The sequence below is a fragment of the Hemiscyllium ocellatum genome, chromosome 19, assembly GCF_020745735.1.
Source record: "Hemiscyllium ocellatum isolate sHemOce1 chromosome 19, sHemOce1.pat.X.cur, whole genome shotgun sequence".
In the NCBI taxonomy this organism is placed as follows: Eukaryota; Metazoa; Chordata; class Chondrichthyes; order Orectolobiformes; family Hemiscylliidae; genus Hemiscyllium; species Hemiscyllium ocellatum.
The window spans coordinates 69839105-69849730 of NC_083419.1; the positions used below are offsets into that span (position 1 = coordinate 69839105).

General features: G+C 51.6%; 1 protein-coding gene across 1 annotated transcript in view; it reads right to left on the bottom strand.

Annotated features, from left to right (window-relative positions):
• The window catches only part of LOC132824790 (transcription factor ETV6-like), a 31238-nt gene extending 22144 nt beyond the window's left edge, over positions 1 to 9094 (bottom strand). The window contains exons 1-3 of the mRNA XM_060839534.1: positions 8629 to 9094; positions 2815 to 2938; positions 1757 to 1921 (exon numbers count right to left, since the gene is read on the bottom strand). Of these exons, the coding sequence (XP_060695517.1) occupies positions 1757 to 1921; positions 2815 to 2938; positions 8629 to 8661 (322 nt within the window). The 5' untranslated portion in view covers positions 8662 to 9094. The remainder of the gene's footprint in view (positions 1 to 1756; positions 1922 to 2814; positions 2939 to 8628) is intronic.
• Positions 9095 to 10626: the final 1532 nt, after the last annotated feature.

Below are 10626 nucleotides of genomic sequence, written 5' to 3' on the forward strand. Positions count from 1 at the left end.
TAAAGATGATGCCGCACCATGGATGTTGATCAATTCTGGGATATCCAGGAAGTGGCGAGTTGTTTTGGAAATAGCATTTGGTATGATCTAATATGAGAGGGTGACACTGCAGTGAGAGGGCTTAAATCAGGCAGTGTTTGTAAAATAAGGTGATAGATGTCCCAGGCATCACAATGTGATACTCTGAGAAATTTGACAAAACTAACACTTAGCGAAAGAAACTAAGATTGCTTGATCTATCAAGGCAGATTCGTTCTGGGATCTGTCTTGCGCAGTGTTACCATCGGATGACAGCAGCAAGGATAGACGCCAATCAAGAGTAATCAGTCGAAGATTCTGATGAATTGCACAATACGTTACCATACAACAGGTCAACATTTCCTTAAACTGTGGTATCGTTTGTGTTAGGCTAACTACTATTTTGGTTTCAATTTTTACTCATTTTTACAATTTTTTGGTGTTTCTCCTAACCCTGTTTTTCCAATAGGCCCCATTATTTCTGTTGCATGATTTTCTATAACACATCGTTGCAAAGGAATGCAACTGCGGCATTATAGGACAACTACTAGTAGGTACAAAGGGAGCATTTTCAGGTTGGCAAGAAGTGCACAGGGATCATGGTGCTCACTGGCACATGCACAATACGCACCATTCCAAACTACGCACACAGGTTCCAGGGGGACGTGGCCTGGGGTGGGCAAAAATGACTGGGATGAGCAGACATATCAGGATCCAGATGAGGACTTAAGGGCAATGGTGGTGGAAGGAAATGGAGGTGGAGACATCCAGGAGGTGGAGGGCAGAAGGGAGAGAGAGGAGGAGACAGCCTCTCAGGTAACACCCCCAGCTTCTGGGCCCTCTTCCTTCTCACTCCCCCTCCCATTCCCTCTCCCCATCAGCGAAACTCAGCTCAGAATTGTGGGTTCTTCCTTGCTGTTGTGCAGTAATGCATTTGGGTACACTGTCACACACGAGGTCAAAGTGACAATGTCAATGCTTGGAACTGTGCATTCCCCGATGAGCACACGTTGCCAATATCAGCAACACTGCCTTACAGTTCATTTCAGTGACTTGGAGGAAGACAACAAGGATATAGTTACTAAAGTTGCTAAGGGGACATGGATTGAAACTAGTTGCTGAGAGAACATAAGGAGTTTGTAACGGGATATAGACAGATTAGAAGAATGGGCAAAATACATGGCAGATGAACTAGAATGTGGTAAAATGTGAATGATCAACTTTTGCAGGAAGAATAAAAAAACCAACTCCGGAGCATTGGTGTGACCACAGCTGGACAGTGTTTAGGGAAGGACACAGAGTCATTGATTTAAAAGGAGTTCAGACAAGGTTCACAGAACTGCTACCTGGAATGGGAAAGTTAGTTTATGAGGAAAGGTTGTATAGACTGAGCCCTTATCCACTGGAGTTCAGAAATAGGAGACCTGATCTTATTAAGACATACAAGATCCTAAGGGGACTTGATGCAGTAGCTGCTGAAAGGGTGGTTTCCCTTGTGGGAGAGATGAGAATGAGGGGTACATTTTCAAAAGTAGGGATCTCTAATTTCAGATGGAGATGTGGGCAGATATTTCACATGAGGCTCTGCACCCTAACAAACGTCCGCCCACCCACTCTCTCCACCTCAGGCTCCCAGATAAAGGTTAGTCCCTATCCCTCACCACTGAGCGAACTAGACCCCTTCCACAACACACTGGGCTTTCCAATTTCCCCAAACTGTGTTCCCCAAGCATGTTACCTGAGTGCGGGCACCGATATCGAAAATCCTCCTTAGTCAGCAGGCACAGAGCCTTCCCGTTCATCTCAAACATCTCACTCTCCATTGGCCGCAGAGAATATTCCTGCTCTGCCCATTTCAGCCACTGAGCCACGTCCAACCGACTCCAGAACATGGGCTGCAGGCCTGGTCAAAACACAGACAGCCTTCAGCCAGACCCACAATCTCAACACCTCATAAGCTACCTTCAGAAAGAGACAGCATCCTATAACCCACCTTCAGCCACTCCCAGAATCCCAACATCCCATAACTCACCTTCAGAAAGAGTCTGCACCCTAACTACCCATAAGGCATCCCAACAGCCCACCTACAGAAACATGCCATGACCCTGACATCCCATAATCCATCAAACTCTTCTCCATTCCACACACACAGACCGCGTTGAACCGACAGAGGGTAGGGGAACATGATGCTGAGGGTCAGAGAGGGCATGGTGATGACAGCTGAGACCTAAAGTGGTGCTGCCCAGGGTCAGAATACCGGCAATGAGTCAAATGACTGCTGTCCCCATGGGTCAAAGGGGTGGCACCCCAGCTGTCACGACAGGGGTGGGGGTGCACAGGTCAGAGAGGGCAGGGACGAATGTCAGTCAGAAGTGGTGTGGGGGGGAAGCGCGGAGTGGAGGTAGGGTCAGGAGAGGATACAGGTTCAGCAGTTCAGCACTGGTGGCAGTGAGGGCCGGGGTGGGAGAGGAGACAAGAGTGAGAGGGTGTGCTGTTCAGGTAGGAGCGAGGGTTTGAGAAGGCAGAGAGTAGTGAGAGAGGACAAGAGCCAGCATCTTGCTTGTAATATCACTGGTCTAAGCCTGGAACACGCAAGCTTCATGCACTGGCATGATCCCGTCTCTGGGGCCGGTGGGGGGGGGGGGGCCGGGGAGTGCAGAAGCTGATGGACTGTAGTGTCAGGCTGTACGAGGTGGTTTTGTGATCTTTTGAAGATGAAAAGGATTGTCTCTCAACGCCACTATCCAGGTCAGGATCGACCAAGAGATTACTGTCTCCAAAGCAAAGGTTACTTACGGAGGTGATTGGGTAGGCCATAGGTTCCATCCTCCATGCGTCTGCCCTGAGACACACTTCCTTGAACAGTGCTGCTGAACGCTGGCACTGGGCTGACTGGGGGGGTGTAGGCGTTTCTCTCCTGCTGTAAGAAACAGACACAACCCGACACCGTCAATCAACTGGGGCCTTTGCCCCTCATTCTCTGTCTGACAGCATCACTCAATGGGCCCATCGAGCCCTCCCTCTCTGCCATTTGCCAGATTGCTCACACCAACCCATGACACACCACTCCAGTTCCAAATCCCATCACCATCAGAACATCAACTCCAGTCTATACATCAACCACCCTACACACTTACCCACTGTCCACCAGCTTCCCTTCTGCCACCCCACCTATCCAAAACAATTAAACAAGTCCCGACAGTTCCCAGACTACCAGGGCAAAACAGGTTAGGAATAGATTAATCACCCTGCAGAAGGGCCCAACAGCCATGCCATCACCCAGTCACACACAGAATGCACGCGGAGTTATACATTTCCCAAATATTCATGTGAAAAGCAGTACTTGTGCAGGCACCATTTGTCCCTGTCTAACACTGGGGTACAGTGGCAGCAGGGACAGGTCTGTCACTGTATAACACTGGGTACAGTACTGGGGGCGGGGGGGTGGAGACAGGTCTGTCACTGTATAACACTGGGATACAGTACTAGTGGGGACAGGTCTGTCACTGTCTAACACTGGGGTACAGTGGCAGCAGGGACAGGTCTGTCACTGTATAACACTGGGATACAGTATTGGTGGGGACAGGTCTGTCACTGTATAACACTGAGGTACAGTGGCAGCAGGGACAGGTCTGTCACTGTATAACACTGGGATACAGTACTAGTGGGGACAGGTCTGTCCCTGTATAACACTGAGGTACAGTGGCAGCAGGGACAGATCTGTCCCTGTATAACACTGGGATACAGTATTGGTGGGGACAGGTCTGTCCCTGTATAACACTGAGGTACAGTGGCAGCAGGGACAGATCTGTCCCTGTATAACACTGGGATACAGTATTGGTGGGGACAGGTCTGTCACTGTATAACACTGGGTACAGTACTGGGGGCGGGGGGGGGTGGAGACAGGTCTGTCACTGTAAAACACCGGGGTACAGTACTGATGGGGACAGGTCAGTCCTCCAACACCCCAAGAAAATTTCCCTTGTTTGAACTGTAAGCTAAACCGAGATGGAGCAACCAGTGTTGAGTGTCCAGGAAACAGCAGCTGTCGGTGGCAGATTTTGCATGTTGGAGCTGAGTTTTGACTAGGGGGTCACATGCGTTTGCATTGAGCTGAGCGTTGGGCTGACAGATGCTGGGTGTATAGAGGCGCTATCTTTTACAGGGTCTGAACCATGAACTGCTCCCATCAACCCACACTTCACAGAGCTTCATCAACCCACACTTCACAGCAAACCCACTGTCACCTCTCTGCTCTCGCCATCCATGTAATACATGTGTATATTAAGCAGCTTAAATGACAAGCCAAAACGATCATTCGTTACTGATTTACAGTAAATATAGACTGACCACATCCTGTATTATGGGGGTGACTGGGCAAGTTGGTGGCTGAAGATTGATGGCAGTTTGATGTCTCCCTCGCCTCAACCTACTGGCCGAATACACTGAAAGGTGAAACAAGAACTAGTCCAGAGCAGCTTTACTATCTCACACTGTGCCAGTTCACTCCTCATTGCCTTTGTGCTATCTCTCCAGTACTCTCAACAACTCACATCAATGACTGTCCCCAGTGCTGCCTATTCCGCACAAGTAGTACATCATCATTTACCCTCCAGTCAGGAGTCCTGATTAACTAGACCTCCCAAATTCCCACAGCACTTTTCCCTTGATCTATCTCTCCAATGTAATTCTGAAGTTGACACAGTTTCAGATTCAACCATTAACCCTAGGAGAAAGTGAGGACTGCAGATGCTGGAGATCAGAGCTGAAAATGTGTTGCTGGAAAAGCGCAGCAGGTCAGGCAGCATCCAAGGAGCAAGAGAATCGATGTTTTGGGCATGAGTCCTTCTTCAGGAAGAAAGGCTGAAGAAGGGCTCATATCCGAAACAGCGATTCTTCTGCTCCTTGGATGCTGCCTGACCTGCTGCGCTTTTCCAGCAACACATTTTCAACCATTAACCCACCAACTGTAACCCTCATTTCCCTGCTGATCAAAATTCTCAGAAATCTGTGCCCACAACTCTGTAGCAGGAAGTCCTAAAGACACACAATCCTCAGAAAAAAATTTCTTATCTCAGTCTTAAATTGACACCCTTTATTCTGAGGATGGTGCGTCTGGTCCTGGAGTCCCGTGAGAGGAAGCAACCTCTCGGGTTGGTGTCAGTTAGCTCGGTGAGCCCACATAGCGGATCCGAAAACCAGCTTAAAACAAGAAAAATACTGCAGATCACAGGTCAAAACAGAAAATGCTGGAAATACTCACCAGGTCAGGCAGCTTCTGTAGAGAAGGGGGTGGGGGGTAAATTATTTTCTAAGTCAGTGAGTATTCCCAGCATTGTCAGTTCAGTGGTGCGAAGAATATAAACATGAAGGGAGTTGGGAAAGAATTGGCCATTTATTACATATAAATAATATTGGGAGTGTTGAAAATGATTAAAGAGCCAAGACAGATTCAAAAACAGTCGATCCACAGTAGTAAGAATAATGAGTTATGTCCAAATGTGCTTTTGTTCACATTTTAAATATCACAACCTCTAAACAGATCCGGGGAATAACCTACAGGAGATAAAGGCTGGTCATTTCTTTCGCTTTTCCGTTCTACATCTCCCGCGATAAACCATTTATAACCCTTTCTTCGCAAGGAAGAACCTTTATGGAGTCACAGAGATGTACAGCATGGAAACAGACCCTTCGCTCCAACCCGTCCAGATATCCCAACCTAATCTAGTCCCACCTGCCAGCACCTGGCCCATATCCCTCCAAACCCTTCCTATTCATATACCCATCCAAATGTTGCAATTGTACCAGTCTCCACCACTTCCTCTAGCAGCTCATTCCGTGTGTCACCAATAATCACTGTTGGCCTTCTCTCCAACCCATCACGTTGCACTTGCTGAGACCAATTTATACTGGACACAGTTTACATTTCAGTTGCACCCTTTCTGGTTCAATATTAAAAATGTTAAGTAATCTGCGGTGATGAGAGGTGAGCCCAGTGGGACACTATAAATTTCCAACCACTTGGAATGACTATCTCATCTCCTATTGTCCATATCAATCCACCCCTCTCCCCCACCAAGTAATGTCGCAAAGTGCTTTAATCGCTCCATCAAAGAATGGCCCAAACTCTACGTCTACAACATATCTTCATGTGTAAACAAAGATTTGTCAAGCACAATCATCTTGTTGAATTCATTTGTGGACCTGGGATTGTGAGCTAAATGTGGGTTTTTTTCCCCATTGGTTCAGCCTACATTGACTCCCACTGTCCTCTTGCGCCAAGTCACACTGGCATTAGTGAAGGCAAATGGAATGTTGGCTTTTATTTCAAAGGGAATGGAGCAAAACAGTAGGAATGTTTTACTAAACCTATACAAGGCACGAGTCAGATCACAGCGGGAATAGGGTGAACAGTTTTGGGCACCTTATCTAAGGAAGGATATACTGGTATTGGAGGTTCACGGGGTTAATCCCAGGTATGGAGGCGATGTTGAGGCAGTACTTTCAAATGTAGAGGCATGAGAGGTGACCTTTTTGGAACACCGAAGGTTCTCAGTGGCCTTGTCAGGGTGGAACAGTCTCGGACCAGAGGGCAGGCACAATCCTAGAATCAGGGGTCACCCATTGAGGAATTCCTGCACGGAGTATTGTGAATCGATGACATTCTCGGCCGCAGAGCGATGTGGAAGCTGGGTCATTACGGACGTACAGGGATTTTAATCAATAATGGAGATCAAAGATCATAGTGAACCGACAGGAAAGTGGAGTTGAGGATGATCATCGAGTTGGAGGAGCAGGTTGGCACACACTGCCTGACCTCCGAGCTGGCCTGGAAACAAATCTATAGCCAGATGCAGCGAAACCCTCCCTCAGCACAACAACAACGTTGGCTGCTTGGTTGAGAAGCTCCGAGTGCAGCAGAGGCCCGGATCCGGGTCTGGGGAAGCCCCGATCTCTCACACACACACACACACTCTCTGTTTAAAAAGTGCCTGAGTAACAGCACAAGTAAACAAAGAGTTGAGAGAGCTTGTCCTTCCAGCCTCTCCCTCCGGTTGAGACTTTGCCTGAGGCCTGTCAGAGACTGGGATGTGTTTCAGAATTAGATCAGCGAACTCTCGCGGAAGTGGAGTGGAGGGGAGGGGAGTGGGGGTGCAGCTCTGCCCCCGAGGCCGGGAAGTTGCTGTATTCCGGGCACACTCGGGCTCCCGGCTCTCCATTGTTACCGTCAAGGTGCCGGTCACACCCGGAGAGCGATCACATCACATCCCCACAGCCCGGGGGGTGACTCTCACAGCACAGCCGGGGGGGGGGGGGGGGGGGGAGATGACTCTCACAGCACAGCCCGGGGGGGGGGGGGGGGGAGATGACTCTCACAGCACAGCCCGGGGGGGAGATGACTCTCACAGCACAGCCCGGGGGGGAGATGACTCTCACAGCACAGCCCGGGGGGGGGGGGGGGGGGGAGATGACTCTCACAGCACAGCCCGGGGGGTGGGGGGGGGGGGGGAGAGATGACTCTCACAGCACAGCCCGGGGGGGGGGGGGGGGGAGATGACTCTCACAGCACAGCCCGGGGGGGGGGGGGGGGAGATGACTCTCACAGCACAGCCCGGGGGGGGGGGGGGGGGGAGATGACTCTCACAGCACAGCCCGGGGGGGGGGGGGGGGAGAGATGACTCTCACAGCACAGCCCGGGGGGGGGGGGGGGGGAGATGACTCTCACAGCACAGCCCGGGGGGGGGGGGGGGGGGGGAGATGACTCTCACAGCACAGCCCGGGGGGGGGGGGGGGGGAAGATGACTCTCACAGCACAGCCCGGGGGGAGATGACTCTCACAGCACAGCCCGGGGGGGGGGGGGGGAGAGATGACTCTCACAGCACAGCCCGGGGGGGGGGGGGGGGGGAGAAATGACTCTCACAGCACAGCCCGGGGGGGGGGGGGAGAGATGACTCTCACAGCACAGCCCGGGGGGGGTGGGAGATGACTCTCACAGCACAGCCCGGGGGGGGTGGGAGATGACTCTCACAGCACAGCCCGGGGGGGGTGGGGGTGGGAGATGACTCTCACAGCACAGCCCGGGGGGGGTGGGGGTGGGAGATGACTCTCACAGCACAGCCCGGGGGGGTGGGGGTGGGAGATGACTCTCACAGCACAGCCCGGGGGGGGTGGGAGATGACTCTCACAGCACAGCCCGGGGGGGGTGGGAGATGACTCTCACAGCACAGCCCGGGGGGGGTGGGAGATGACTCTCACAGCACAGCCCGGGGGGGGTGGGAGATGACTCTCACAGCACAGCCCGGGGGGGGTGGGAGATGACTCTCACAGCACAGCCCGGGGGGGGTGGGAGATGACTCTCACAGCACAGCCCGGGGGGGGTGGGAGATGACTCTCACAGCACAGCCCGGGGGGGGTGGGAGATGACTCTCACAGCACAGCCCGGGGGGTCTCCGAAACTCAGATCCAGGTGGGGAATTTCACAAACACACCGCGGAGAGACTGGCACAACTTCAGTGAAAATCTACAACAACAACAAGCGGGGGGGGGGGGGGGGGCTCCACACTTTGCTGGTGGCAACAGGGAAGTGCGGCGTTAAACTTTGTGCTTACCTTGATGTGTCTCTGAGTGAGAGCCTCAGACATGTCTGACAAGGTCCGCAGAGTCACCCTCCCTCCACCCTCACCCTCTCTGTCCTGGTGTGTGTCTCTCTGTCCGCCCCTGGTCCCGGGGGAGGGGAAGGGGAAGGGGCCGGGGCCGCAGCCTGGGAGCTGGGCGAGGTTCCGGGGGGACGGCTCAGTAACGAGCCCGGGGAAAGGCTGTTCCGAGCGGCTGCCGGCTGCCGGCTCCCTCCGCCTGTGAATCACATCCCGGACAGAGACTCCTCCTTCCGGGAAGGGAAAGCGAAACGCTCCTCGGGCTCATGGTTGGTCACAAATCTCCAGGCGACCTTTGACGTGGGTTCCCAGCAGCAACAAGCCGAGGAAAGAAGGGCAGGGTGGGGAGGAGGGGGGGGTAAAGACAGGCTCTTAAAGGGGAACTGCAACCCGGAAAGGCGGCTGCAGGCTTCAGGGCAGCAGGGACACTGCACTGCTTTAAAACAGGCCGCCAGGACACCCAGAGGGAGCTGGCTCCTCAACACCCACACACTTCCCTTCACCCTCACAAAGGGGTAAACAAATACAACACTGGCCCCGTATTTGCCACGGCCGCTCACAAACCCACAGGAACGGGAAATAGAGACGCAGTTTGCGAAATGAGGACAGACCCTTTCAGCAACACCCTCCCTCCCAAAGCCACCCCGTAGGTCGACCCGTAAACCCCTTCCTGGTTTTCCAGTTAATTACCCTAAACCCCTGCCTGGTATTCTTGTTAATTATCCAAAACTCCTGAACCCCCTTCCTGGTACCCCACTTAATTATCCTAAATCCAGTTCCTGTTACTGCACTTAATGGCCCTAAACCTCTTCCTGTTGTTCCAGCTATTTCCCTAATCCACTTCCTGGTGCTCCAATTAATTACCCTAAAACCCCTTTCCTGGTACTCCTGTTAATTCACCAAAACCCCTTCCTGGTACTCTAGTTAATTACCCTAAACCCCCTTCCTGGTACTCCAGTTAATTATCCTAAACCCCCTTCCTGGTAATCCTGTTAATTGCCCTCATCCCACTACCTGGCAATCCAGGTAATTACCCTAAACCCTCTTCCTGGTACTCCAGTTAATTGCCCTAAACACTTTTACTGGTACCCTTGTTAATTAGTTGAAAATGTGTTGCTGGTTAAAGCACAGCAGGTCAGGCAGCATCCAAGGAATAGGAAATTCAACGTTTCGGGCATAAGCCCTTCATCAAATTTTAATTACCCTAAACCCCCTTCCTGGTACTCCAGTTCATAACCTTCAACCCCCTGCCTGGTACTCCAGTTAATTATCCTAAAACCCCTGCCTGGTACTCCAGTTAATTACCCTAAACCCCCTTCCTGGTACTCCAGTTCATAACCTTAAACCCCACTTCCTGGTATTCCAGTTAATTACCTGAATCCCCGTTCCTGGTACTCCCGTTAATTACCCTGAACCCCCCTGCCTGGTTCTCCAGTTAATTACCTTAAATCCTCTTCCTGGTACTCCAGTTAATTACCCGAATCTCCTTCCTGCTTTTCCACTTAAATACCCGTACCCCTTCCCGCGATTTCAGTTAATTACCCTGAACCCCACTTCCTGGTACACCAGTTAATTACCTGAAACCCCCTTCCTGGTACTCCAGTTAATTACCCTAAACCCCCTTCCTGGTACTCCCGTTAATTACCCCAAACCCCGTTCATGGTGTTTCAGTTAATTACCCTAAACCACCTTGCTGGTAATCCAGTTAAATACTCTAAACCCCTTCCTGGTACTCCAGGTAATTCCCCTAAAACCCCTCCTTGTACACCCGTTAATTCCCCTAAACCCCCTTCCTGGTACTCCAGTTAACTTCCGTATACTCACTACCTGGTATTCCAGTTAATTACCCTGAACCCCTTTCCTGGTATTCCAGTTCATTACCTTCAACCCCGTTCCTGGTACTCCAGGTAATTTCCCTAAACCCCCTTCCTGGTGCTCCAGTTAAATACCCTG